The sequence below is a fragment of the Peromyscus maniculatus genome, chromosome 20 (genome assembly GCF_049852395.1).
Source record: "Peromyscus maniculatus bairdii isolate BWxNUB_F1_BW_parent chromosome 20, HU_Pman_BW_mat_3.1, whole genome shotgun sequence".
Lineage (NCBI taxonomy): Eukaryota > Metazoa > Chordata > Mammalia > Rodentia > Cricetidae > Peromyscus > Peromyscus maniculatus.
Window position 1 is genome coordinate 73,212,458 of NC_134871.1, and position 27,877 is coordinate 73,240,334.

A 27,877-nucleotide genomic window follows, 5' to 3' on the forward strand; every position below is an offset into this window, starting at 1 on the left:
TGGGGGTACGGGGGGGGGGAGGAGTCGGGGAGGAGCAGGGCGGGCCGAGGCGGAGCGGGGGCGGGGCCCACAGCAGGTGAAGACCGGAGGGGGCACCCTAGCACCCGGGGCTCCGCGAGGGGGCGCCCTGGCTGCCTCCCACTTCCTCCAGCCTTTCAGTTGCCGCCCCCCAATCTCTGGGCTTTAGGATGTGGCTTTAGCTGGGGCTGGGGAACAAGATGGTGAGAGGCGATGGAGGAGGAAACTAAAATGCCTAGGTTCCCGAGGGGCTCAGTCTGAGGGCGGGAAGACGCATTCTCGGTTGATAGGGGGCCAGGATTCTAAGTGCTCTGGGGAGGGACAGAACCCGGGTTGAGTAGGGTAGCGATGCCCCACTGGGTCCAGGGGGAGCAGTGAGGATGCCTGGGTCCCAGTTTGTTCTTCCGCTTCGGAGAAAGACGTCGGGATTGGGTATCAGAGGTGAGTTGGGGGTCTGAAGATAGATCCGAGGTTGATCTCTGACAGGATTCTTAGGGAAGCTGAGTGAACAGACTGCAATCAGTGGTCCTGAGGAGGTAGAAATAGGAGCTTGCAGTGGCGATCGCTAGGGCATTTGGAAGATGACAGAAGGTCAGAATCAGCAAGACACAACCTTCTAGAGATGTCCTAGACTGAGTTGGGGAGGAGGAGTATCTATCCCGGGCTTAGATGCAGGACACTCTCCACCAAGGAGAGCTTTGATTCTGGTGGCAGGGAACGTCTGAGGATGGGGTGTTCCTAAGACAAACAGGATGAGGCTGGAGTGTGAGAGCCGGGGAGGTATCTGGGGAAGAGGCAGCTGCTACCGCAGCCTGAACCTGTCTGTACCTGCCGCCAGAGGGAGGGCAGCAGGCAGAGTTCCCAGAAGGCCAAGCAGCCAGCTTTAGGCCAACCCCAGCCAGAGGGAAAGGGGATGAGACTGGGAATTGGGACACTCAGGGTTTAGGGAGGGTGGAGGCAAGGGTGAAGACCAGAGTCAAGAGTGGTAGGAGTGGATCCAGAAATATTCGGGAAAGGAGGGCATTTCCAGCTTCTGGAGGGAAGTTGGGGCCTGGTGGCCAATTCAGGTGCCGGAAGTTTCGGCTCCTGTCCTGAGCCCCAGCAATGTCTGCCTTCCTTAAGTGAAAGGCTGTTTGCAACTACCCAGATGCTCCAGCTCAAGGCTAAGTTAAGGATGGGTGCCAGCACCTTGGTCTTTGGGTCCTGTGATCCTGCTTTGAGGAAAGATGTGGGACCTCTGGGTCCACCAGAGGCAATCTCACCTGTCAGGATCCCACTGCACTTCTATAACAGAAAGCCTGCTTCTTAGATTCAGCCCCCTCCTCTCCTCTTCCAGGTTTCTCCCCTGGGGAAGAGGACAAACTAAACAAGGGCCAGCACTGGTCTTGGTTGATCTGAGGGCACCCTTTGCCCTTCAGGCCTTGTCCAACCTGCCCACACTGTCCCTAGGGTCTCTGAGTTAGGCAGAACTCAGAGGAGGGGTTGCTTAGCTTACTATGGGAGGCAGCTGGCTGGAGGGTGGGGTGACCTTGCAGGCAGCTGGGAGGGGGAGCATTGTGTTGGGTGAATTCATTATTGATGAGCCCTGCACCCCAGGCTACTAATGAGTCCAGGCCGACTGCTCTAATTGATGTCAAGAAACTTGAGACCCCCAGATCATCTTCCCGCCTGCCAGCTGCCTCTTCTGAGCCCCTTACCCCCCCCCATCTTCAGCTGCTGTTACTTCCTCCCTCCTCTTTTCCACCTTCACCAACACAGACAAGGAGAGGGTCAGGCGGCTGATCTCCACAGCCTCCATGCTCCTCTGGAGAGTGGGAGACACATCCTCACTGCAGGGTGGGGAGGTTGAGGAGGCAGCTCAGCTCAGATGGGAGTCAAAGACGTAAGCTCAGGGACGATGTGGGTACTAGATCACATCTGTGGCGTGCCTGCACCCGAGGAATTCCTTAATTAGAGGGAGATCTTGTCACCCTCTTCTGAAGCAAAGGCACCATACAGTCACACCCATGACACCAGCCCTTAGTCCTAGCCCACTTCCCTTCTTCATTTCCTCCTCATTTCAGTGGAGACATTTCAGACCCAGTCCCTAGAACTGGTGTCAACCTTCCCAGGAGGCTCTCCTGGAGGATTCCTGCTGTCCTTGGACATACTGGGCCCTTCTCTGCCTCACGTCTCTGCTGCCTCAGTCCTCTTGCCTTGTGGATTCTGGAAAGACACTCTGTGAGTATAGGACTGGAGGGTGGTTCAGGTAGCTTACCTGGAGGAATGTTTGAAGGTGTTGTAAGAATCTGAGTTAATAATAATAGCCCTGCTGAGGGGAGAGTTGGGTCTCACACCTCCCTGCCACAAAGTCCCAGAAATTTGTGGCTGTGCTGCCCTCTGGTGGTGAAATCCTGGTCTAGCATGACACAACCATCTTTGCCCTATTCAGCTTCCTGCACTTAGGACAGACCTTGAGAAAGAGGACCCCGGGGCTGTCTCATGTGGCATGCTTTCTCTTTGAAGACCTGAGCTCTCCGGCACGTTGGTTAAGAATAAGGGCTTTCACAGACGGGCAACACTGAATGTGACTCGTTCTGCTATGCGGTGTGACCTTGGCAAGTTACATAAGCTCTGGGCCTCAGTGTCTCCTAGAATAAATGGAGGTAATGGTACCATCACAGGACTGGTAGAGTTTAGATGTGGGTGAAATGTTTATCGTGCAAGCCCGACAACTTGGGTTTGGATCCCTAGAGCCCACATAAAAACCTGACTTGTATAATAGCTTGTGTCTGAAATCTCATTGCACCCCTGAGACACAGAACTACCAGAAGCCTGCAGGCCAGCTAGCCTGTGGTATTCAGCAGTAAACAAGAGACCCTGCCTCAAGCAAGGTGGAAGGCAAGGACCAACATTCAAGTTCAAAATTGTCTTCTGACCTCATGTGTGTGGTAAACTCACATGCCCAATTACAAGCGCACACATGCACAGGAAGAAAAATTAAGAGATCATCTATATGAAGTATTTAGTGCCCCTTACACTGGCACACAATAGTAACTCCAACACATAACCCTAAAGCAGGCTGTGATTAAAGGCCCTTGTCACCAAGTCGAAAGACCTGAATTTGATTCTTCTTTTTTTCTTTTCCCCAAGACAGGGTTTCTCTGTGTAACTAACTGCCCTGGAACTAGCTTTGTAGACTAGATTGGCCTTGAACTGAGATCTGCCTTTCTCTGCCTCCCAAGTGCTAATATTAAAGGTGTGTGCCACCATTGCCCTGCCTGAGTTTGATTCTTAAACTCACTTGCAAGAAAGCCAAGTCCTGCCAGCTGTCTTCTGACCTCCATTGTGTGCTGTGGCATGTGGCCCCTCCCACACAGTCACACAAAATGTGCAAAACAAACAGAAAAAACTAATGGGCTTTCCTTTTATTTTATTTTTCTGATTTAAGGGAAGCCCAGGTGAGTGTTTTGTACAATCTTTCCTCACCTTTCATCAGGACCTCTCTGCATTCTTCCATAATTCTCAATCCTAAAGAGAGAGATTTTTCTTTGCTCCTTGGTGGTAGGGAAGTCTGGATCTGGTGGGGGCTGGATGAAGAACAACAGACAAACTCCCACTTTTTTTTTTTTTTTTTTTTTTTTGACAGGGCTTTTCTCAGACCCTGGCTGACTTGGAATTCACTCTGTAGACCAGGTGGCCTTGATTTCAGAGATCTGCATGCCTCTGCCTCCTGGTGTTGGGATCAAAGGTGTGCGCTACTGCTGCTGGTTCCTTTCTCCCCTTCTATTCTCTCCCTTGGGTCTCTTGTAGCCCAGGCAGGCCTTGAAATTATTATGCAGCGTGTAGCTAAGGATGACCTTGAACTGATTCTCTGGCCTCCATCTCCAGAATTCTGGGATTGTAAGCATGTGTTACCACACCTAGCTCCCTTTCACTGTCTTTTAATCATCTGGAAGTTTGTGGGGTGGAGGAATCTCACTCCTGGCTCCTAGTGGGAATAGGCCCATGGGAGACAGACATTTCCTTTTTACCCTGCTTTCTGGTCTAGGATAGTTTGGAAAGTAGGGTGGAAGGACAGACTGCAACTTTGGTCAGTGGGGGCAGTGGGTAGGGTTTATTGCACTTGCAACAGAGTTTAAATAAGTTGGGGGTGGGTTCTGGAGCAGAGGGAAAGGGTGGGCGGGGAGGGAAGGGCAGCATCAGTGCAGCTGGTGGGCAGAACCCAGGTCCGGCAGGCCTGGGGCTCCCCATTCTCTGGGGAATGAGTGAGCCTGTTTGGCCAAGCTGAGGTTCCAGATATGTTGCCACTGTGGCCTGGTTAGGGTCCTGGGCAATTCCTGACTTCTCCTAAGTCAGGGATGAATAGGGCCCTAGACCCAGGTCTGCAGCTGACCCAAATGCCATCCTGGGTCTGTGAGCATATGTTCTTAAAATCAGACTGGGCTCCAGATCAATCCCAGGCCTCAGACTGGGTCTGGCTCCATTCTCATTCTGACTCCCCTGGACCTGGGTCTGGGCCAGCATCGACCTTTGTTTGGGATTTGTCCTGAGCTGGTCCTGCAGCACCATCCACAGTTAGTGTTCTTTATTGGCCCTCTAGGATGGGGGCTATCGGAGCTGCCAGGTCTCACTCCCCAAGTCTCAGGCTCTTAACTGCAGGCTTCCTTTGGATCTCTGGGAAGGCCAAAGATACGTCTTTGCAGTCTGGAACCAGAGGGGAAGTCCTGGTGGTATGCCTGGCCCACAGAACCATGACTGGATTCCCTAATTACGGCTCCAAGTTGCCTTCATGAAAGTCTCCAAAATGTAAAGGCTGAAGGAAGGCTGGGGCTTCTGTCCCTGGACCTGAGGCCCCCATCCATGAGAGGGCATGTGTAGAGGCCCCCATCCAAGAGAGGGCATGTGTAAACGAGGGTCCTTCACAGTGCATGGGGGGAAGGATCCCCAGCTTCTTGTCCCCCAGCTCTGGCCCTTCAAGTATGTCTCTGGGCTAGGGAGAACAGCTTCTCCCCAGCCCTCAGCACCTTCAGGAAGTGCCTGGTCCCTCCCTGTTGGCAGGTAAGGGACTGGCTCTTCAGGATCAGGAGTCTGGGATCAGGAGGACTCAGGCATCTGAGGTGGCTGGAGGCTTGAGCTGAGCTTTTTCCATGGCTGTGCCGTACGGGAGGGAGCGTTTGAAGAAGCCAAGCTGATGAGAAAGGAGGCACAATGAGAGATCATCTTCATTCTACTAGGGAACCAGAGGGATGAGGAACCTCGTGCTTCCAGCTTCCCCATCCTGCCAAAGTGGCTTCTGAATACACGTTCAGATACTTCCCTGAGGGGTCCAATGGATGTGGGAGGTCTAAAATCAGGGGTTTATTATGGGGCAATCTCTTATCAGAGTTTTAACAATGCTCCCAGTTAAGCCAGGAAGGGTAAACAAGTTCAATTCAAGTGCCATATCTGATTGCCCAGCAGTGGCCGCCACCTGTAGGATATGATTTGTTGTTCACTGCCACAGAGTTTTCGAGGAAATGACAGCACAAATGCCATCATGTATTTGCCATCTGCAGTTTGCAATATTGGCAAACTTATCCCGAGACAGGAGGCTTCTTTCTAAACGGGGGCTGCAGACTGAAGGAAGGGTCCAATAGTAAAAGACAGGGTGGGGGTGTGAGGAGCCAGGGCCAAGATGGGGGCCTGCGCTGGAAAACAGATATAGAGTGGCTTTTTAGATCCCACTGTGTAAAAGGTGAGCCTGGTAGGAGGGAGCCAAGCTGGGGCAGGGTGTGGCTGACCTTGTAGAGGACGTAGATGAGCAGACCTAGGAGCAAGAGGCCAAAAAGGATGGCTAGGATGATGATCCACAATGGAACACCATTGCTGCCTTCTGCCTTGGTCCACTGCACAGCTGTGGCCACCTGGGGACAAGCCAAATGACACTGAGAACCCAAAATTCTTCCTACCCTCTCCCTGGCTGCTACTGACTGTTGGATCTGGACTTAACTCTCATTTTTTTTTTAAAGATTTATTTATTTATTAATTAATGTATACAGTGTTTTGTCTGCCTGTATGTCTGCAGGCCAGAAGAGGGCACCAGATCTCATTACAGATGGTTGTGAGCCACCATGTAGTTGCTGGGAATTGAACTCAGGACCTCTGGAAGAGCAGTCAGTGCTCTTAACCTCCGAGCCATCTCTCCAGCCCCCCTAACTCTCATTTTTTAGCTAACAGCATTCTAAACTTAAAGATGGAAGAGTCTGAAGTGCACAAGTGTCTTTTTGTTTTTCGAGAGACAGGGTTTCTCTGCGGAGCTCTGGCTGTCCTGGAACTCACTCTGCAGACCAGGCTTCGAACTCAGAGATCTGCCTGCCTCGGCCTCCCGAGTGCTGGGATCAAAGGCATCCACTGTGTCTCTTGTTTTTGTGTTTCACATCTGCTGTTTTCTCCACCCAGAATCTTCCTTTCTGGGACAGTCAGCCTAGTCAGTTTCCTCAGGCCTCAGCTTGTACACCACTCCTTCCAGGGAGGAAGGAGGACTAGGTTCAGGTATTCCTATGACATGTTTCCATAAACTGTCTGGTATGTGTCATGCTGACATCATTGCCTTCTAGGTTGTGAACTCCAAAGCAGAGACACCATGTTAATCACCTACAAAGTCAGGAAATATTTGCACAAAGAAAGACCAGCCTGTATCCATGTCCTCACCCTGCTTCTGACATTCTTGAGCCTGCCTTCTTTGATCAAGACCTCTGACCTTGAACTCACCTGAAGTTTCTTTTGTGGCAGCTGCCGAGGCAGGATCTGGTAGGGCATCTTCAGAGCTTCATATACAGCCTCACACTGCAGGCTGAATGGCTGGTGTTCCCGCTGTGGGTGGAGAAAGGTGATCAGGGCAGCCCCTGGGGATCTAGAGGACACAGGGCTTCCCCACAGTTTGTCTCAGGATGTGATCGCTCCCTATTATGGACTCACTCTCTCTGATTCTCTTGATATTCCTTATGAGAAATGGTAAATGTAAAATTGAATAATTATAACTGAATAGTGTATAATCAGATGACTATATGTCTAATATTTTTTTTAATGATGAATATGGGTTAACATCCAGGACCATGGTTGATCCATAATGTGTGTTCAGTAAATGATAGCTTTTTCCTCTTCCTGCTTCTGCTTGTCCCTTCACTATGGATTCATCTTGTCTCTGTTAATTTTTTTTTAGAATTACAGTTGTGTGCATGTATATTTTATGTGTGTGTATGTGCATATGTGTGTGCACATGCCAATCAATGCACATGTTCCATGACACACATGTGGAGGTCAGAGGATAACTTTTACAAGTCAGTGTTCACCTTCCACCCTGTTGAGGCTGGGTCTCTTGTTTCTGCCACTGTGCTACATACCGCAGGCTACTGACCCACCAAACTCAGTTTTTTCCTTGGGTTCCAGGAATTGAACCCAAGTGGTCAGGCTTGAACAACTAGTCTATTTACCCACTGAGCCATCTCCCCAATCTTCTTTCCTTTCTTCTTATTTATTTTTTAAACATTGATGTATTTATTTGTATGTGCTTGGGCATGCACATGCCAAGGCTTGTCTATGGAGGTCAGAGGGAGTCAACTCTCTCTTTCTGTAAAGTGGGTCTGGACATCAAACTCAGGTTGTTGGGCTCAGAGGCAGGTACTTTACCCACCCACTGAGCCATCTCACAAGTCTTCTTCTCTTCTTTCCTTCCTGTGTATGGTGTGTGTGAGTGCATATGTCGGTGGGTCAGAGCCTGAAGTCTCATACACTGAGACAGGCTCTCTCTCATGTGCATGTATGCGTATGGTTTGTGTTTACATGTGTGGGTGGGTCAGAGGCTGATGTTGGATATCTCATACATTGAGACAGGCTCTCTCATTGAACCCAGAGATCACCATTTCGCCTCAACTGCCTTGCCAGCTGACTGTGGGGATTCCTTATTTTTGCCTCCTATGTGCTGGGATCACATACACGTGGCTGCCACACCAGACAGGCTTTCACTTATGTGAAGACTCTAGTCCTCATACTTGCATGTAAGTGCTTTCCCCAGGGAGTCAGCTCCCAGCCCACTCCGGTGTTTAGACCTGTGGGTTGGGTATGTACTCTACCACTGATCTGCATTCCCATTCCCACTACTGCGCTCTCTCTCTCTCTCTCTCTCTCTCTCTCTCTCTCTCTCTCTCTCTCTCTCTCTCTCTCCTCTCTCCCTCTCTCCCTCTCTCCCTCTCTCTCTTTGGTTTTTTCGAGACAGAGTTTCTCTGTGTAACCCTGACTGTCCTGGAACCAGGCTGGCCTTGAACTCTGCCTCTTGCCTCCCTAGTGCTGGGATTAAAGGCATGTGCCATCATGTCCGGCCTGATTTTCTTTTTTTGTGTGTGGTTATTTATTTATTGTTTTTTTGTTTGTTTGATTTTTCGAGACAGGGTTTGTCTGTGTAGTTTTGGTGACTGTCCTGGATCTCACTCTGTAGTCCAGGCTGGCCTTGAACTCACAGAGATCCGCCTGGCTCTGCCTCCAGAGTGCTGGGACTAAAGGTGTGTGCCACCACCGCCCTGCTTATTTATTGTATTTTTTTGAGACAGGATCTCACTGTGCAGCCCTGACTGGCCTGGAACTCACTTATGTAGACCAGATTGACCTCAACTCACAGAGATGCACCTGCCTCTGCTTCTGAGTGCTGGGATTAAAGGTGAACGAGGGCCATCATGTTGGGCTCTACTGTTCCTCTATCAGGGCCAGAAAGGGAAACAGTGGCTGTTTCTACTGTGGCCACGAGGTGGCGCCAAGGACACACAACTGGGCTAAACCAGGGTGAGGGAGGGAGCTGTAGTTTGTATGTTTGCACAGTTGCCAAAGCAGAGGAGGAAGGGCAGACAGCAGGGAGAGAACAGGGTCAACCCAACTAGGCCAAAGGTTGGGGTCCAGGCTGCATAAGGCTCCCTCACCTGTAGGAAGGTCTTGGCCCAGACTCGGAAATGCAGCTGCAGACTCCAGCTCTCTTGTCGGTGCAGTGGCCCAAACTCACAACGCAGCCTGAAGCACTTGGCTTCAGGGCATTTCTGGAAAAAAAGAAGGTATTTGAGGCCAGAATTCTACTTTGGTGATCCTGAGAACTTAAACCGGTGTCCAGTGATGGGACAAACTCCATTCCCTGAAATGACTCACCAGGACTCGTGGCCCTGCGGTGGTAACGCTCCTGCCTGAAGCCTCTCTTTTCTGCAGGTGGTGTGGGGCGCTGTCGGGATCCAGCTGGAGGGAGAGACATTCTTACTGTTCCTCCTGCTCATTACAGCACCTAAGTCAGCCTGAACCTGACTTCCAGAGCAGGAGCCCGGCTTCTGTCTCTGTCCCTGTGTCCAGCCAACCCACCCACCTTGTTCTGCACTGAAATAGGAGATGTGTAAAGAAATCATTAAGTCCTTCCTGCCTCAGGGCCTTTGTACTGGTTGTTTCTTCTTCCATCGGGAATGTCCTCAGCCCTGTCTTTCAGGCTTCAGTTGATTCATTACTTACTTTTATCAAGACAGGGTTTCTCTGTGTAGCTTTGGTGCCTGTCCTGGAACTCACTCTGTAGACCACGCTGGCCTTGAACTCACAAAGATCTGCCTGGCTCTGCCTCCCGAGTGCTGGGATTAAAGGCGCGCCCCCACCACCGCCTGGCCTTCATTACTTATTTAGCAGCGCTGGGATTGAACCTAGAGTCTTGGGCGAGCTAGGTAAGTGTCCTCCTACCTGGCTAATGGCTACATCTTCTAGAGGTTTCCCATCATTAAGTCGACTTTGTATCCCACAGTATATTAGGTCCACTTGCCTGTTTTCCTTCTTTCCCTCAAGAGTTCTCACTATGTAGCCTTGGCTGTCCTAGAACTCACTATGTAGACAGGACTGGCTTTAAAACTTGTGACTATGTTCCTGTTCCAGCCTCCTCTAAGTGCTGGTGATTAAGATGACAGGTGAGCTAAGATTACAGGTGTCACCACCATGCCTGGTAGCTCTGCACCTTCTGTCCATCTTCTTTTTTCACTCAGGGTCTCATGTATATAGCTGAGGATAATCTTGAACTTCTGAAATTCCTTCCTCTCCCAAGTGCTGGGACTATCAGTGTACATGCCAGGTCTCATCACTTTTCAACAGCCAATTATTTTTCTTTTTACTTCTTATTGTTTACCAGCCTTCATTAGATGCAAGCTCCAGGAATGTGGGGACCTTGTGATTTCATTTGGTGTGGGGTTTTTCCTAGTTGTAACTGTTCACTGTAATCCTTACTTCAGTAAGTGTTTGCAAACACACACACTCTCAGAGGGCCAGAGGACAGGTCTGAGGAGCCTCAGAGGGACGAGGTGGTGTAGACCTGGGAGCACACCAGGAGAGTGAAGACTGTCAGGCCAAAGGACAGGAATGCAGCAGATGTGGGTCTTTTTCCTCCTTCCAGATGTTGTGGAGTCTGTCCCCCCACCACTTCCAGTAGCCTCCAGGCAACCTTCCCCAGCCCACGGCCCCAGTCCTCCACCCCATGCCCATGTCGAGGTTCTTACCTCCAGGCCCTGTGAGTTGGGGGTGTAGTTGGAGGTACAGTTGCTGAGTCCTGTCACCCTGGTCACATAGAGGAGCTGCTGGCCTTCCAGAGCCTGGGGACAGCTGAGCTCCAGCACGCCCTGGCTAATGGAGCTGGGGCCGTGGTTGATGAGCTGAGAGGGAATAATACAACTCTCTGAAGGGAAGGCTGGATTGATAAAGAGGCCTAGGTCACCACCCATACACCCTGCATCAGGGCTCCTGTCTGAGAATTGAAGGAACACCTGAAGGCACTATAAAATCCACCTCAGCCATCACTTTTGAGACAAGGTCTCACTCTGTGCCCAGGCTGGCCTGGAACTTATTGTATAGATCATGCTGGCCTAGAACTCACAGGATTCCTCCTGATACAGGCCCCCTTTGTAAGTCAATGGACTGGTGTGTTCCTCTTCTGGCCGTCTCTCATAGACCCTCAGTACTCACCAGGCCGTCCCCTCTTGTCCACTAACCCAGCTCCTGGTTACTGTCACTTATACTGGCTTCTCCTTTTCCCCCATCATGTGGCCTGACTCCCTGGCTTGTCTCCCAACCCTCCTCACCTCATAGACATGGTGGACAGCAGGGCCCAAGTCTCCCTCCTTCTGAGGCTGGTCTTGGGGATACCAGTCACTGACTGGGAAGAGCACAGCTTCAGGCTTGGAGACACTGAGGAAGAAGATGGTTTAGAGCAGGCAAGAGGAATCCAAGTGTCCTTCCCTAGAAGTCCATCACCCTTCCCTGTAAGGGCCCCATTCTGCTTGGGCACTGACCCATTAAGGGAGACCTGGGCCTGAGCCTCCACGGAGAGCGGGAAGGAGACCATGTTGCTTTGTGAGTTGTTCAGGTTCTTGCTGTGGGATGGAGGAAGAGTGAAGCGGTTTGCTGAGGGAGGCACCAGGCCCTGCCACCTGCCCCGCGCCCTCCCTTCACCAGGTCTCAACTCAGTCCCAGCTCAGGTCCAGTCACTCCCTACCTGAAGATCTGGAAGTCAAACTGGATGGTTTTCTTTGTGTCTCGAAGATGAGGAACAGTGAACCGGAGGCCACCCCAGAGCTGTGAAAGGGAGGAAAGGGGGACTCTTGGATGGGGTGTTCAGCTGTGCGCTGGGGCAGCAGGACCCTGTCCTGCACTCTCTCCAACCCCTTCCTTTTCCACCCTGACTTACACTGGTGCCTGCCTTCATGGGGTTGCCCAGGTCACACACCAGCTGTCGGCTCTGGTTCACAGCAAAGTAGTCACAACTCAGGCTGGAGAAGTTCTGGGGACAGGCAGGCACAGGCCAGTCAGGCTTTGGCACCCTCTGGAGGGGATCACCACTGCAGCCCCATTTGAGAGTCCCTTCTCACCCCTGGGTGTCTGACAAGTCCTGAGTACTCAGCCTCCAGTGGGGCCGTGACCCGAAGCTCAGCCTCATAGGCACCACCCTCACCCAAATTTTGGGCATGGAATGTCAGGTTCAGTGAGTTCTTGTCACCCAGGTACACATGTTTCTTCTCCCTGAAGGGGACACAGGGTAAGGACACTGAAGAATGAATCCACAAACCAAGGCAATGGGGCACGGTAATAACGCAGCTGGACTAGCCTTGCTGACTGGGCCCTAGCTCTGGCGAGCATAAGGTGAGGTGCTGCATGCACAGTAGTGCCCTTAATCTGTCTAGAGTCAGAAAAATTAATGCTCCTTGTAGACAAAGCTGAAACCCAGAGACGCTTACAGATCTCACAGCTAGAGTGTCCCTGACGCTTAGTCACGTGACAGTCCTACTCACCCATACACATCCAGCTGCAGGTCAGGCACACAGATATTGTCCTCACCGCAGTCCAGCAAGATCTGGGCCTGGGGAGCATGACAGCTTTGAGAGGGGTCCTACCACCTCTTTTCCAGGGCTCTGCCTCGGATGCCAGGCCTGTCCGCCCAAGTTCTTTCCTTACCTTGTCCTCGATCCGACTCTTGCTCTGGTAGTGTAGGACTGGCTGGAGGCCGTGGCTGTCCATGGGGGCACTGGGGTCCAGGGAGAAGTTGAGGGCGATGTGAATCGGGGAGAGTTTGTCTCGGAATTCTGACTCATTCTAAGGAGAGCATGCACAAGGTCAGGGACTCTGGGCCTCAGTGGCCTTGCTTCTTTGACTCACTTCTCTTTTTATCTGTTTAAGACCCAAATGTAACAATCCCCATTGCTCTGTGGGTCTAGGCTCCTGGTGTCTGGATCTTCTGATAGAAGGGCTTCTTTTTTAGTCTCTCAAGAATCCCATGCCCTTCAAGGGGAACCTCACAGAGACACAGACAGACAGACAGACAGACAGACACACTCAGGCTAGGTCACCCCCACCCTCAAGCCATACCCTGAGGTAGATCTTCATCTCCCTGCAGTCTTCCCGAGCCCCGTTCTGGATAATCAGGGTCTGGGTAAGGGTGGCCTGCTTGGAGGCCAGGAACAGTGCCCGCCGAATCCCTCCCTTCTGCTTCTGCCAGTCCAGTTGGAGTTCTACCTCAAAACCTGTGGCCAGGAAACATGGTGTGAGTCTGTCTCCCCTACCTTCTGGACTCAGTCCTCCCATCCCACTCCATGGTCTACCACACTCAAGCAGTCTCCCTTACCTATAGAGTTGGGGACGTGCTTTCCAGAGGCATTGAGGCAGAAGCTAAGGTTGATGCTGGAGAAAGACGAGGAGAAAGTGCTGAGTGTAAGTGAAACTGGACTCCTACCTGCCTCAGAAAGACCCCGACTAGGTTACCCCCTTTGTCCCTTGCTGAGGCAGACATGGGCCCCCTGCCCACTGACAGGTACAGATCTCTGCAGGTGCCTGGCTCAGCTCACCAGGACACAGGGTTTCCTTCCAGGCTGCAGCTGCGCTCCTCTGGGTTGAACATGGAGGGGAGGATGGTGAGAGATGCGCTGGCAGATATGATAGGCCGACCCCTGCAGAGTGGGTGTGTGGTAAACAGAATCAAGGCTCCTCCGAGGGCTGGGCACCTGCCCCAGGACACCAGCTCCCTCTGCACTGACATTCCCAGTCTTAGTTCTAAAGGGATTGTTTCTACTTCCCCAGGCTGCCTCAGTTTCCCTGAGTTCATACCTGTATACCAGAGCCTTGTCCACACCAAAGGACCCAACGATTAGATCTGCAAAAAGCCAAGAAACAACCCTTTACAGCAAGCCCCAAATCAGGATCCCTTTTCCCCAGGCTTTCTAGTTTCATGGAAACTCTAGGAGACCCGAGCTAGGGAACTGCACCATCTGGTGGCAGCTGCCTAGAAATGCACACAACTTACCAGGGTATCCATTGCCATCCAGATCTCGGCCTCCTCGAAGGGCGGAGCCAAAGAAGTCTGGGGTATGGCCAGCTGCCCACAGGGGCTGCAAAACCTGGGAAGGCTTAGTGCTCAGTCCTCCTGGGCCTCCGGGGAATATAAACACGACTCCCTGCTGGGTTTCCCCACCAAATGGAGCCCCAATGGCAACATCTGCAAGACATAACACACATTTGTCATCAAGTTAGGAGGCCAGGTGTTGAAATCCCTACCACAAAACCTGCCCCTCATCTACCTGTCATTCCTAAATCTCTTTAAACTCCAATATCCTTGGAAAGTCAAGAGGGACTGGGTAGTTAGTTTAGTTAACATAAACCCTCCCCCTAAATTCCTGACCAATCAGGCTCCCCCACTCAGCCTCAGCCATGTTGCTTACCATTGTAGCCATCTTGGTCCAGGTCCCCCAGGGGTGTCAAGGAGCTTCCAAATCTGCCGAACTCATCTTGGCCAGTGAGGGTGAGGGTGGGTGTGGGCTCTATGCCAGCTGGGTGCTGCAGGTAGATATAAACCCTGCCCACCTCCTGAGGTCTCCCATCAGCTGTCCGCTCCATGAGCAAGGGTGCCCCTACCAGCAGGTCATCTAGCCTGCAGGAAAGGGCAGATCCAAGCATCTTGATAACTGTCTTGTCACAATTTATTGCCCCTACACAGGAAATCCAGGCATTCTGGATCCCCAGGCATTCCCTTCTGTGAATCTGAGGGCTCTGATGTAGCATTCAGCCCTCTCCTTGCCCTGACCAATGAGAAGGATAGCATGAATGAGAGTCCAGAACAGAAACTACGAGGAGCACTCTGCCCGCACTGACCCATCCCCATCCTTCCTGCCCAGGTCTGGAAAATGCACCCCTCCCCATCACTCACCCATCTCCATTGGTATCAGTGGCAGCCACAGCATAGCCGAAGTAGGAGGCCATCTGTGGGGACAAAGGACATCACTGGGTCAGAACACGGTTCAGTCAGTAAACAGATCAAGAGTGAGTGGATGTTCAGTGGCTCCAGAGAAGGTTGGAAGTTTGACACTATTGGTCCAGAGCTTAGCTGGCAAGAGAGACAACCTGGAGTAAGTGAGGGTGTCCTCACCTGTTCTCCTGAGACATTGTAGAGGGACTGGATGTCTGAGCCATTAAGGATGGTGACCTGAAGATGAAGAGAAAGGCCTGTTGGTCCTGGATGCCCCACAGTCGAAGGTCTGGGACACACGGGACAGGCATTCCTGGGGCACCTAAGCACTCCTGACTCCTTCCCAGTCTGTCCGCCCCACCTACACGTCTTCTCTACCCTGTTGCTGTCTTGCCTTGGTTTTTTTTTAAAGACTTATTATTTTTATGTGCATTGGTGTTTTATCTGCGTGTATGTCTGTGTGAGGGTCTCAGATTCCCTAGAACTGTAGTTACAGATAGTTGCGAGCTGCCATGTGAATGCTGGGAATTGAACCTGGGTCCTCTGGAAGAGCAGCCAGTGCTCTTAACTCCTGAGCCATCTCTCCAGCTCCCGCTGTTTTGCCTTTTTCCTTTAAATCTCTTATGGATTTTCATCTCTATCCAGTAGATTCTAGTGACTAGAATATAAGATCAGTGGGACCAGGAGCATGGTTTTGGTTTTTGCCCCTCAGAGACTAAAGGAGAGCTTAGCAAGCAGCCCGTAAGCAGTAACTGACATCGAATACATACTGGGTTTCAAACCCAGCAGACTCAAAACTTCGTTATCCCTCACCCACCAGTGTCTGCAAGTCCTCACATTTCTGTCTCCTCTTATCCATTGGCCCAGCAGACCTCCAAGTCTCTTGGATCCTGCTTTCTGCCCTGCTGTTCTGCTGAGACTTGGTGTGAGCCTTCCTAGGGCTGCTGGGCATCCAGCCTCTGTGCCTTGGATTTCTCCCACTGGCACTGATGCCAGAGAGCAGATGGAGATTGCTGCTCCCCACTGTGCACCCCGGGGAGCCCCCTGAGCCACTGTCAGTCTCTGTCTCTGGGGGGCCTCCAAGGCTCCTGGTGTCTGGCCCCACGGTCCGTGCTTGTTCAATTCTCCCTTGCTTTTCTCACCCTCGTCTGGCTTGTGGGGCGACAAACTAGCTCGTTTCCTATTCTTTGTATTCTTCATGCCTGTGCCTGGGACGCCCTCTTGACCCATCTGTGCAGAGCCATCACAGAACCTTCTCTGACGCACCCTCTCTGCAAAGAGGTTACTGCTTTCCTAAAATGTGTTAGGTTACCTCAGTTGCTTTTCAGGAACTTCCAATTCAGAAAGTGTTGGATTGGGAATATGGTAGATATTAAATATTTATCCAGCTGCCCCTAAGCAACATAATTGGTATCTTAGGACCATAGTTTATGTGCAAATTGTCAAGGCTGTTCTCCACCCCACAGGGCTGTAGTGGGGAACACCATCATGAATGGACAGTGCCTGAGACCTTGAGAGGCTCCATCAAGATGAAAGCTGTGTGTCTCATCCCACATACTTGACTAGAGGCGCCTGACAAGATGGGATAAGATATCTCCTGTCTCATCTCTCACCTTGCCTTAATAAATGTTATTAATCGGACAGCTGTGTGTGGCACCCATCTGTCCGGGCTCTTGTCATAGTCTAATGATAGCAGCTGGCTGTTGTACACCACCTAACAATTCACAAGTGCTTCCACCCCCTTACAAGTGCCTAGTGAGGTCAGAACTATTATTACCCCATTGCACATGGAAGAAGCAGCTTGGAGAGGTTAAGCAGGGGGCAGTGTAGCAATAAAGAACAGATGAACTTATCCAGAGTCAGTGCCAGAGTTTGAACCCAAGTCTGACTTCACATGCTTCCTTTCCTTGAACTAGACTTCCGAAATCCTATCTGTTTTCCCCAGAGCCTATGTTCTGATCTATCCCCCCCCTCCCCCCAGGCTCCACAAACTGCCCTGCAAGGCTCTGCACTTGGCCAGGGTGAGAGGCAGGAGATGGCGGGCAGGGTCTTACATAGCCATAGGTGAGGTTCCCTTTGGGCACACCAGCAACAAAGTCTGCAAAGAGAAGAGAAACTGGTGGGTTGAGGGAAGGACAGGACAGACTCAGAACGCTGAGCTGGGCTCTCTCCAGCCCCCCTTTTGGCCTAGCCTGGGGTAAGCCTCACTTACCTTCTGTGTCATCACCACTGAATTCACCCACAGCCACAGAGTATCCTGGGGGACAGAGTGGGTGGATGTTAGCATTGCCTCCTTTGGGACCCTATCCTCTGGCCCTCAATCCCTTCATAGTCAGCCTCCACACAAGTATGGAGGCAGAGTTGGTGGCACTGAGTGGGGGAAGCAGGGGAGGCTGAGTGAGGACAGAAGCCCCTGTTGCCCTCCCATTCTCCCCCCACCTGCTTGCCTACCCAAGTAGCTGTCATCATATATGGAGCTGGCCTGGCGGGTCTGCAGCTGCCCCTGTACCGGATTGATGAGGTATTCTGGGTAATAGGACTTCGAGATCTGCTCTTGAGTGGCGGACAAGATCTGGCCTGGAAGGAGAGCAGAGTGATGGGCCGGGGGAGGTAATAGGGACTTAGGGGAACTGAGTAGGATTTTAGAAGTTTGGATCAAGGAGAGGGCCTATGTGGAGGGTGGTGGAATAGAATGAGAGTCTGGGCGTAGATGTGGAACCGGGAAGTTGAGGGAGTGGAGAAGGGAAGGATTAGTGAGTTCAGACCTAGAGGGGGGAAGGATGTGGTGCCAAGGCCTGAAGAGGGCAGAGGAAGGGCTTACCTTGCCAGAAGTAGCTCCCCGGTCCACCCAGGACCACATGGCCAGTCTATGGAGAGGTGAGGGGAAGAGGGGATGAGTGTGTCATTTGGTACTGACCCTGGATCCTCACTCGCTGCCCTCCCTCCCCAGTCACCTCTCACCTTGGTGAACTCAGCACTGAAGCCCCCTTGACAGTAACCCTGCCCTGCCGCGCTGCTGAAATCTGTGAGGGAAGAAGACAGTGAGACCAGCTGGCTGTGTACTGATGGGCTGACAGGGAAGAGAAGCAGGAGCCGAAAAGGAGACCAGAGAGTCCCCTGAGCAGCCTTGAAAATGTTTATTTTGCTGCTTGGCGGCCATGAAGAGAAAGCCCTGAGCACCGGGGATCCTCACATGGAAATAGTAGGTCACGCCACTCTGGCCCCTACCTGAGCGGCAAGGTGCATACTCCAGAATCCGGGTGAAGTTGTCTGTGGAGAGGTAGCAGGTGCCCACGGGGTCACTCTGTGGATCCTTTTCTGTGCGCCAGCTGTACAGTGGAGCGCATGCCTGGGAGGGCCCAGAGGGTGATTTCAGGTTTAGCCCAATAAGAACTCCCCAGCCAGGCCTGGCTTTCTCCACCACTGCTCAGCTCTTAGGCACCACACCACTGAGCCCACCGGCCCCTCACCAAGATGGAGGAGCCGTGGGCTCGAACCGTTGCCCCGAACCACTGCAAGGACTTGTACTCCACGGGCTCCTCTCCCTTGGCACTGGACAGTGAGGACTCCAGGATCCGGGAACCTGGGGGAAGTTGAAAGGGGGCTGTCACACTGGTTCACAGAGAGGCAACCCTCAGCCTTGGCCCAGGATGCTCAGCGTTTCTAGATCCTGAGCCCTCCCCAAGTTGTCTCCTTGGTTTCTCTGGTTTCCTCTTAGCTGTAACAGGACACTTGCACTGTGGTGCTGGGGAACTGGCGAAGTCCCATGGCTAACTTCTGTCTGTACACCAGCCCTGTATCTGCCTCCAACAGCCTGTCTGTCCACCTCCTCACTAGACCTTCCTTTCTGTCTCTTTCCAGCCTAAACTCTGCCCTTTGTACCACCGCCTTTCTCGCTCTTCTGTCTCTCCACCTGTCTCTCAGGCTTTTTATTTATTTGTTCGTTTTTAAGACAGTGTCTCATTTGTAGCCCAGGCTGGCCTTGAACTTCTGACAATCTTCCTGCTTTAGCCTCCTGAGTGTCCTTAGGCTTTTAAAAGTCAGTTTGTTTAGGAACTGGAGGTTGTAACTCTGTGGTACAGCACATGTGTGTGTGCATAATCCCTAGCACCCTTTCAGAAATCAGCTAGCCTCCATGTTTTTTCTTCTCTTTCTTTTCTTTTTTCTTTTCTTTTTTTTTTTTTTTAAGACAGGGTTTCTCTGTGTAGCTCTGGCTGTCCTGGAACTTGCTCTGTAGATCAGACTGGCCTCAAATTCACAGAGCTCCAAATGCCTCTGCCCACCCTCAGTGCTGGAACTAAAGGTGTGCTCCACCATATCCGGTTTGGCCTCCACATTTTCATGCTTACCTCTTCTTGCCCATTTACCTCAGTCCTTACCTCTGATGATAGACTGTCTGAATTCATATCCTCGATCTCTTACTAGCTGAGTGACTTAACTTCTGCTTCCTCCCTCACAGGATGGGGATACTAATTCAGTTGCTGTAGGATTAAGTGAGCCAAGGCACTCACGATAGTGCCTAGCATGGAGCAAATGCTCTGAGTGCTGGTTGAGTAGCCTCTGCTCCCTCAGGTCCATCTGCTTGAGGGCTGAACTCCTTGTGGCAAAGGCTGAATCACACGATAACACTATCACTTAGCTTAGGAACAGAACCCTCTTCAAGCCTCTTCTTCTGTCTTTTGTGTTATGGCCCTGGCCTCCCAGAGTTGTGGGTGATTCAGTGGAAATGAGAGCCACATGTTTCTGAATCATGCCCGCCCTCCTTGGGCTGGGCTGGGAACATGGAGTAAGTGCCACAGGGAGCCCACAGCTAGGAAATGGAGCACCAGAACTACTGCTAGGAGAGCACGTGGCTCTGGTGCTGAGGCTGTACGCCTTACAGCAGGAACCCCAAGCCCCATCCTCAAGCTGCAGGCCCACCCACCCACTTACTCTGGGCCCCTCCCTGAACTCTTCCAGCCTACCTTTGCTGTCAAACTGGATGGTGGTGCACTGGGCAGGGCTGGTATCCCAGGGACACACGTAGACAGCACCACCCTGCAGAACACCTGGCTGGCTAGTGTTAGCCTTGGGTGCTCCCACCAGCACACTGACCCTGTGGAGGGGCAAGGAGAAGCGGATTAGGAGGGGTCCTATTTCCAGGTCAGTTTCGGGTGGCAGGACGCACCCAGACCTTTGGGCCCACGGATGGGGGTGGGGTAGATGTCCCCTGGGTTGTATTTATATCTCAGGAGATGCCACAGATGCCAGAGGCAGGGGCTGGGGCCAGGCGTTTCCCACGTGCTGCTGTCACTAACTCCGCTCCTCCCCTCCTCCCACATTCTCCTACTTCTTCTCTCCTACCAGAGAGAAGGAGCCAGAGTCAGTTCCTGGAAAAGGAACGAGGGACAGAGGTCTAGACTCCAGCTTCTCCATTTCTTCCATCTATCTGCCAAGGTTAGATGCCCAGACCAACTGAGGCTGTGGACCAGAGGTTGAGGGTGTGCTTGGCACATGCAAAGCCCTCAGCATCAGGAAAACAAAACAAAACAAACGAATAGTACCAAATGCAATGCATGTCCTTTGGTTGAAAGTGGATTAAAAATATATATTAAAGGGACAATTTAGTCCTAGAACCCCAGGCTCCTGTGGAGTCTCAGGGTCCTCACCTATTGTGTTCCCTCTCTTCCCAAGCCAAATTTTCTACCTGGGTCGGAACTCAGGCAATTGGCCACTTAGTCTTGGGGCATGTTGGAGGAAAATGTGAGTGTCGGAGAGGAGCTGGAGCACTGTGAAAACAGGCTGTTTCCTGGGCCTGGCTTGCCCCACCCTGTGGCCCAGAGATCTCACTTTCCTAGCTGGGACTCTGCCTCGCTTGTACCTCTTTACCACAAAGCAGGCCCAGAAGACTGAACTCAAATTTTGTTCTGTTGGATCCTGGACACACATGCCCGAGATGGGGTCCTCCACCAAGGGAGGGCTCCTGGAATTCCTCCTCTACCAGCCCTGGTCCCTTGCCTCCAGGTCCTCCACATAGCCACAGCCCTGTTCTCTCTTGGCGCTTCACTCAGAATCTCCTGCAAGGACTGCATCTGGCAGCCTGGGCAGCTTTCCCTGGCACCCCAGCTCTGGGCCAGTGTCCCGGCCAGGCTTGGCCTCTGCTCTCCTCCCCCGCTGCCATTGGCATTGCTCCTCAGCCTCTCTGCCTGTCTGTCCCCAGTCCTGCCTGCTCTCTTGATTTAGATTTCTGAGTCTCCTCCCTCGAAAAAAAAAAAAAAAAAAAGTAATCATTTAATGTGTATGGATATTTTGCCTGAATGTCTGTATGGCGTGTGGGTACTCGGCTCCAGGAGGCCAGAAGAAGGTATTGGATCCCCTGGGACTGGAGTTACGAGTAATCCTGCCATATGGGTGCTGGCATTGAACCCTGCAGCCAGCGCTCTTAACTGCTAAGCCGCTTCTTCCTTCTCTTTTGATTTCAGATCCCTGGTCTCTCCACCTCTAATGGTTTTTGTACCCTTTCAGGTTTCAACACTCCCAACACCTACCCCCTTTCTTGCTTGTTCCACAGCCTTTATCACTAGGATTGTGGGCTCAAGAAGGGACTTAGCAGAGGTCACAAAGGCAGGAGTGTCTTCCAATAGGGTTACATATACTGAGGGGGAGGGTCAGGGTCTAAGAAGAATAAGTGATGGGATCAACAGGGAAGGAAGTCCCTAGGACACCAATGGAGTATGGAAGGTGAGGGCCCCCAGCTGGATCAGGCCCTCTGAATAGGTGGGACAGTTGATTGGCTTGATCTGTTTGGGAGGCATCTAGGCAGTGGGACCAGGTCCTGTGCTCATTGCATGAGTTGGCTGTTTGTAACCTGGGACTTATGCAGGGACGCTTGGCTCAATCTGGGAGGAGGGGACTGGACCTGCCTGGACTGAGTCTACCAGGTCGATCTCAGTCCTGGGAAAGGAGGGGGGCAGGAAGGGGGAGAACAAGGGAATCTGTGGCTGTTATGTAGAACTGAATGGTATTGTAAAATAAAATAAAAGGAAAAAAAAAAAAAAGAGGACAGGTGAGAATAAAGAAAGCAGGGGTCCAGGGGAACAAGAGTGGGGGCAGGACAAGAGGTGCCTTAAGTTATAGAGTGGAGAGGGGAGGTGCCAGCTTCAGTTACCCTGGGGACAGGAAATGTTTACTGCCTGTGGCTTCCTGTCAGTTTCCAGCCTCACATTTCTCCATTTGTCTCCCACCCACTGGGTCTCACCTCTCTCTAACTCAGGCATTAGGACCAATTAGAAGTTTGAGCCTCCATTCCAAGGGCCCAGTGACCTTCTCAGGTGAGAATGCCTGAGGCTGACGCCATTGAGAAGCTGCAGCCTCAGGGCTGAGAGAGAAGAGAGGGGTGCGGTCCTTCTGTAGCTAGAGCTGCCACAGAGAATTTAGCCCTGGCCTCTTGCACCAAAAAATAGTGAAGGCCTGCAGCGGTGGTGGTCTACATAGTGAGTTACAGGACAGCCAGAGCTGCACAGGGAAACCCTGTCTCAAAAAACCAAACCAAAACAACAACAAAAACAGTGAAGGCATTGCACAGGAACCAGACGCCTGCACAAGGAGCTGGAGCTCTGGGTCTTGCCCCAGCTCAGCATGGTCTTGGGTTTCCTCTCTTTTTCTGGCTTCTACCAGGGTCCCCAGATTTCTCTCATACCACCTGCATTTGTAGAGAAACTGAGAAGGGAGTGTATAGTTCAGCAGCCCTTACGAAGCCTGTGAAACCTTTAAGCCCATGGGCCAGGGGCTTATCTGTTTGCTATGTGAAGGTTCCGGGATCCCAGAATGTAGACAGCGGACATGGATCCTGATCAGCCCACACAATCCACTCATGGCTTCTACCTAAGGCTTTAGTGGTGTGTCCATCTCAGAGTTCTCATTCTAGCACCCACACATGCCAGCTGATGTGCCCGTGCCAAGGCTGCCATGTAAGCTTATTATCCCTATTCTCCTCCTACCTGATGCTTCCTAAATCCTGCAGCAGTAGAATCCTCATAGTGATCCAAAAGGGGACTAAGGGAGGGAGGGTCCTTGGGCTGTTTTCCATATTGCAGACCGCCTAACGGAAATCATGCATTTATCTGATAAGGCATACCAGGCTAATTAAAACTTCAAGTACATTTGCTTTTGACTGGCATTACACCAACTTGTGTGGGGAACCTGGTTATCTCGGGCTGGTCAGAAGTTCTGATTGGCAGCTATAGATACTCTTGGTTCATAAAAGACGAAAAGACCATGAATTATCTCCCACTAGATGCTGCTTGGTAGATAGATTTTATTACAGAGTCTGAGGGAAGAAATGCTTGCCATCATTTATCCAGAAGCCTCAGAGGGTTTGGTTAGTCTTTTGAGACAGATGGCCATATCTAGAAGCCATCACACAGAACATCTACTGGACTAATGCAGATGCCTTGTGGTGCTGCATGCAGGAAAGGAAGGCCATCTCAGTCCTGACATTCCTCAACAAATCCCCAAACTGCTGACCTAGCCTCAAGACCTTATTTGACAGATGGGAAAACTAAGTCCAAGAGAAGTCACAGCCATCCGTGGTTGCTCAGAAACTTTCCCAGGATATGAACAGAAGCCTGGAATCCTGGCTCCTAGGCTAGTGTTCTGCCCTGCCCCACTGCCAAAATATCCCCTCCTCTCTTCTTCACTATCTCCCTAGTCAGGCTTTTGATTAACCAAGCCCCTGTTCAATATTCAGTTACTGTTTGACTCCCTTGGCTTGACAAGGTCAGGGTAGAGAGCAGCAGGTGGGTCAGGGCCCAGCTCCCACAATCCTGCCTCACCCTGGCCAGGCCAGAGGTGGACACCTGCTTCTGGAACCTCAGGTACATTCTGAAGGGGTACACCTGGCTGGCCGAACAAGAGCCGCCTCCAGCAGACCGGCTCACTTTTTAAGCTTTAAGTCCTAAATTAAGTCACCGTCTCTCTTCTAGCCTTAAATTCTCTCAATGATGAGTTGCTTTTGATGGTCCCTAAAATAACTTCTAGTTCTAAATTTTTATGACTTTTGAAGCAATAATATTTTTCTCTGCTCAACACAGGATTTTTGTAATAATCCAGTGAGAAATTGATATGAAAGCATAAGAGGAATGTAAGGGATTATGATTGCTATCACAGCTATTAGCAAGTACTACAAGCATGTGAGGACTGGGGATGAGCAGTTCCAGCAGGTAGACTGCTTGCCAAGCATGCACAGAGGCCCTGGGTTCAATCCCCATAAACTGGGTGTGATGGAGGGTGTGGCAAAGCCAGCCTGTAATCCCAGCACTCTGCAGAGGTGGGAGCAGAAGTTCAAGGTCATCCTTGGCTATACAGCTTGAGTTCAGCCTGGGAGCGAATAAATGAATGAATGAATGCCAGTCAGAAATGGAGGAAAACTTAAGGTATGAGTGAGGTTGGTGCCAGGGAAATAAAAATCAGAACCAAGACTCTCCCCATAAAACTCATACTCTGCGTGTGTTGCCTGCACGTGGGCGGGCACCTTTTAGGTGTCGTCTCATTCAGTTCTTAGAGTAAGTTAGACACCATGTTCAAGGGAAGGCTGGACTCCAAGGGTAACTTAAGTAACTTGCTCAAGTCCCAGCTCTTTGGTGAGTGGTGAGCACTCACACCCAGGGCTGCCTGGCTTCACCCCTTGTTGCCTGTGACACCTTTGCAGGGATCACCCTGTTCTCTTCACTGTTCAACATGAGAAGCGATGCAGAAGAACCCGGAACACCCAGACTACAGCCTGAGTTTTCCCACATGAAGGAGAGGGAGTCCAAGTCCAGCACACAGGATTACACACAGAGCAAAGGGAAGGGAGAGCAGAAAGTGAGCTGGACACCTGGGTGCTCTTGGGAGCATAGATGAACAGGGTGGGGGTGGGATGAAAAGACTGGGTCCTCTTTTAGAAGAAGCCTTAGGGACTGAAGGATCAGGCCAGGGGCCAGATACACACCTAGGGGACAAAAGGAGTACAAAGTCCAACAGATATGTCAGTTTTAAAAGAGAACTAGCTGACCGTTTTGTGTGGGGTGGGGTAGGGATAAGGGAGAAGTAACACTCCAGACACCCTGATGAGGGAAAACATCCTATATCCCCTCCATCCCTTCTGCTCCGTTAGGGTTGCGGTAAGAAGTTTGGGGGACCTTGGGGGAGGCAAGGCCTGGCAGAGGCTCTAGGCCAGGGTGATGCAATGAGGTTTGGGCAAGAGGCCAGGGTGTGGGGTGGGGACCTTCAAAAGCCCAAATTCAACGTCTGGGGCCTAGTTATCTTTTTTTTTTCCACCCCTAAGTCCCCCAGACAAAGTAGAAAATCGTCCCTTCCCCAAATGAATTAGCTAGAGTTAGTGCCTCCTCCACCCCCTAATTAAACAGACAGCTAAATTCAGCTCACCTCTGACAAAGGTCCTAAGATCTCGGGGTGGGGGTGGGGGTGGGGGTGCTGCCGTGGGCATATAAGGAGGCTCAGAGCTTGGAGGTGGAGGAGAGACTACTGCTGTCATCCGAGGGGTTCAGGAATCTGGCATCTGGGGTCCCCTGCCCCAGAAGCTGGGACTGTCACCTTCCTCTTACTTATTTAAAGTAAGTCCTCCCCTCATTTAAACAAACACTTTTGTTTCAATGTGGCCTCTAACTCTGATTTCCGAGCCTGTGGGCACCCATTTTCCAGGCACTGGGAGTCTAGGTCTGTTTATTACCCGGAAATAAGGCTCTCCATAGAGATTTTCAGGAACCTTCGATCTGATGCTCTTGGGCCCAGAAAGCCTATGTCTCCCCAGCTTCCGACCCTAGTCCCAGAAGTCTGAGTCTCTGTTCAACTACAGCCGACAAGCTACAGGAAATCAGCTTTTCTCTTCCTCCCAAGAGCTGAGCTAGAGGGAAACCGCCCACCCCCCTTCAGGCGCGCGCACACACACCCCTCCCGACACATCCGTGCACCGCCCTGGGCTGACCCCGCCTCTAGCCCCAGCACCCCGAGTGCCGGGGTCCAGGGATTCTCCCTAAGTTTTTGGATCTCCTCGCCTGAAGGGACTGGGGGTGGGAGGCGACGCAGGGGACTGAGGAGGAAGGGGAGGGGGAGCTCCGTCCTTCTCCCCGGTCTTTCCCCAGTCTGAGTTGATGGGGGAGGGGAGGATGAGACTGGCCCCCACATAACCTCCCGACCCTCTCAGTCTGTCTGCCCTCTTACTGCACGCGCTCACCCAGCTTCAACCCTCTCAGTGGCCCCACGGAGGATCTCGAAGTTCCTCCAGTGCTCCCTAAGGCCCGGCCTCCGCGCCCCCCTCGACTCCCACCCGCCACAGGTCCCCAGCAGCCCACAAATCGCCGGAGACCCTGAGCTTTCTGCGCTCTTTCCTCCTGGTTGGCCTCGAGACCCTGCCTGCACTTCTCCAGCTTCTAGATTCTGTCCTCTCCTCATGCCACAAGTCTCGACACCGATCTCACACTCCACGTCGGCCACGGTGCCTCCCTGCTTCAGCGCGGGCCCCCAATTCTAGCTTGGGCCCCCAACCCTAGTTCTGGTCCTTTCAAACTCCGCCCTCAAACTCAAGTCTTGGTCGCCTCCAGACCCCGGCGCGCCCCCAATCTCCAGGTGGCCCCCTGCTCCCTTCTCGCCGCCAACCTCGCCACTCACCCGTCCCTTCCTGGCCGGTAAAACTCCACGGAGAAGCCGAAGAGGGAGCCGGGGGGCCCGGAGAGCACCGCTGGGGCCTCCGCTTCTAGGTTGAAGCCCCCAACCTGGAGTGGCGGCGGCCACAGGAGCAGCAGCAGCGGCAGCAGCGGCGGTAGGCACCGGGCCCCCCAGCGCAGCGGCACCGCGTGGAGAGGAGACGGTGGCGACCGTGGCGTCCGGCTCCCCATAGCGCCCGCTCTTCCCTGTCCTGGGGCCACCGACCCAGAGCCGCTTCCTAAACCTCCCAGAGGCGAATGACTCAACGCGGGGAGGAGTTTGCCAAACTCCCGGCTGGGCCCTCCCCCCGGCCGCCCGACCGGCTGGCGGGGGGACATTCCTGGGTCCCCGGGACGCCGAGGCCGCGCCCCGCACCCCGAAGGGGCGTGGGGGGCCGCACCTCTGAACCCCTGGCTCCGGCCCCAGCTGGAGGCCGGTGGTCTGGCCTGGCTCAGACTGGGCGGGCTCGGGTTCTTCGCCCTCCTCTCCGCTTCCCCTCCCTCCTCCCCCTCCTTTCCAGATGTACAACGTAAACGCTCGGAAAAGTAGTTGGAAAAAGGGAACAGAGAATTTCCTAATGAGGAAAGGAATCACCTCTGGGGGGTGGAGGGAGCCTGAACAGTGTGTGTGGGGGTCTCCCTCACTTATTCAGGAAAGAAGCTTTGGGGTCGAGAGACAAGGGACTCCTCTGGCGTCCATCCAACAGGGATTCCCCCTTGCCTTCCGGGGCCACCGGGTGCCTGGGTTCGGGCCAGCTGGATTGGGGACTCTGCAGCCCAGGCACTGAGTGCTTCCAGGCAGTCTGCTGGAGCAGCTTCGCGGGCTGCCGGAGTTCCGAGGCTGCCCCTTCCTAAACTGGTAGAGTGGAAAGCACAGGAGTTTGAGGCCTCAGTTCTCTAGCTTCTCTCTAAGGTAGGGTTTGGAAGTGTCTGTTATGACCCTTTCTTGGATTTGGCAGTTGACCAACTGGCCAGCCCCCCAATTCAGTGCCTTCATCATGTTGCCTGATTTCCTGGAGAAACCCCAGAAAGATATGTGATGGGTGGCAGATGTGATGGTGGTGGTGGGGAGTCTTCAAAGGGAACGAGCCTTCGCTTTCTGTTGGCCGTCTTGGTCACCCCCATAGCCTGTGCAAGTAGAGGAAGGAGTTTTAGTAAGTGGAGGTGCCTTTCTAGCTCCTAGCTCTGGCGGTGTGTGATGAGATCACCTTTCAGGACTCTAGTCTTTATCTTGCTCTGGGGGATGGGGAGAGAGGCCTGGAGTCTCCCCTAATCTTTCTGCCTTTTTCTTCCAGGACTTCCCCCTTCTGGAACAATGCTCCCAAACTTAAATCCTGCCCGGGTGCCTTTCCTTCTCTTTTGCTTCGCTGTGGCCTGTAGGGTTTCCGAATAAAAGTCCCAGAGTCAGTTTTTTTTTTCTTCCTGC

General features: G+C 52.4%; 1 protein-coding gene across 1 annotated transcript; it reads right to left on the bottom strand.

Annotated features, from left to right (window-relative positions):
- Nucleotides 1–3,413: 3,413 nt before the first annotated feature.
- Itga5 (integrin subunit alpha 5) lies at nt 3,414–26,800 on the bottom strand. The gene is made up of 30 exons (XM_006981795.4): nt 26,417–26,800; nt 19,732–19,862; nt 18,238–18,350; nt 17,996–18,116; nt 17,729–17,790; nt 17,589–17,634; nt 17,219–17,344; nt 16,980–17,024; nt 16,822–16,865; nt 14,948–15,004; nt 14,729–14,781; nt 14,244–14,452; nt 13,829–14,020; nt 13,633–13,678; nt 13,374–13,475; nt 13,154–13,209; nt 12,898–13,052; nt 12,487–12,624; nt 12,324–12,391; nt 11,904–12,054; nt 11,723–11,815; nt 11,531–11,610; nt 11,328–11,408; nt 11,118–11,223; nt 10,539–10,691; nt 9,169–9,252; nt 8,949–9,062; nt 6,751–6,852; nt 5,781–5,903; nt 3,414–5,188 (listed from the first exon to the last, which is right to left on the bottom strand). Exons 1-30 carry the CDS (start codon nt 26,788–26,790, stop codon nt 5,105–5,107), a joined length of 3,309 nt encoding a protein of 1,102 aa, XP_006981857.2. The 5' UTR covers nt 26,791–26,800; the 3' UTR covers nt 3,414–5,104.
- Between the last annotated feature and the right edge of the window lie 1,077 nt (nt 26,801–27,877).

Excerpts from the sequence above, each read along its gene's own strand:
- Itga5 (XM_006981795.4), bottom strand. The coding sequence starts at position 26,790 with ATGTCCCCCCGCCAGCCGGTCGGGCGGCCGGGGGGAGGGCCCAGCCGG. Across the intron at positions 12,055-12,323 it reads CTGCAGCTGGATGTGTATGG|GGAGAAGAAACATGTGTACC; the intron begins GTGAGTAGGACT and ends TGTCCCCTTCAG. Across the intron at positions 11,409-11,530 it reads TTTGACTTCCAGATCTTCAG|CAAGAACCTGAACAACTCAC; the intron begins GTAGGGAGTGAC and ends TCCATCCCACAG.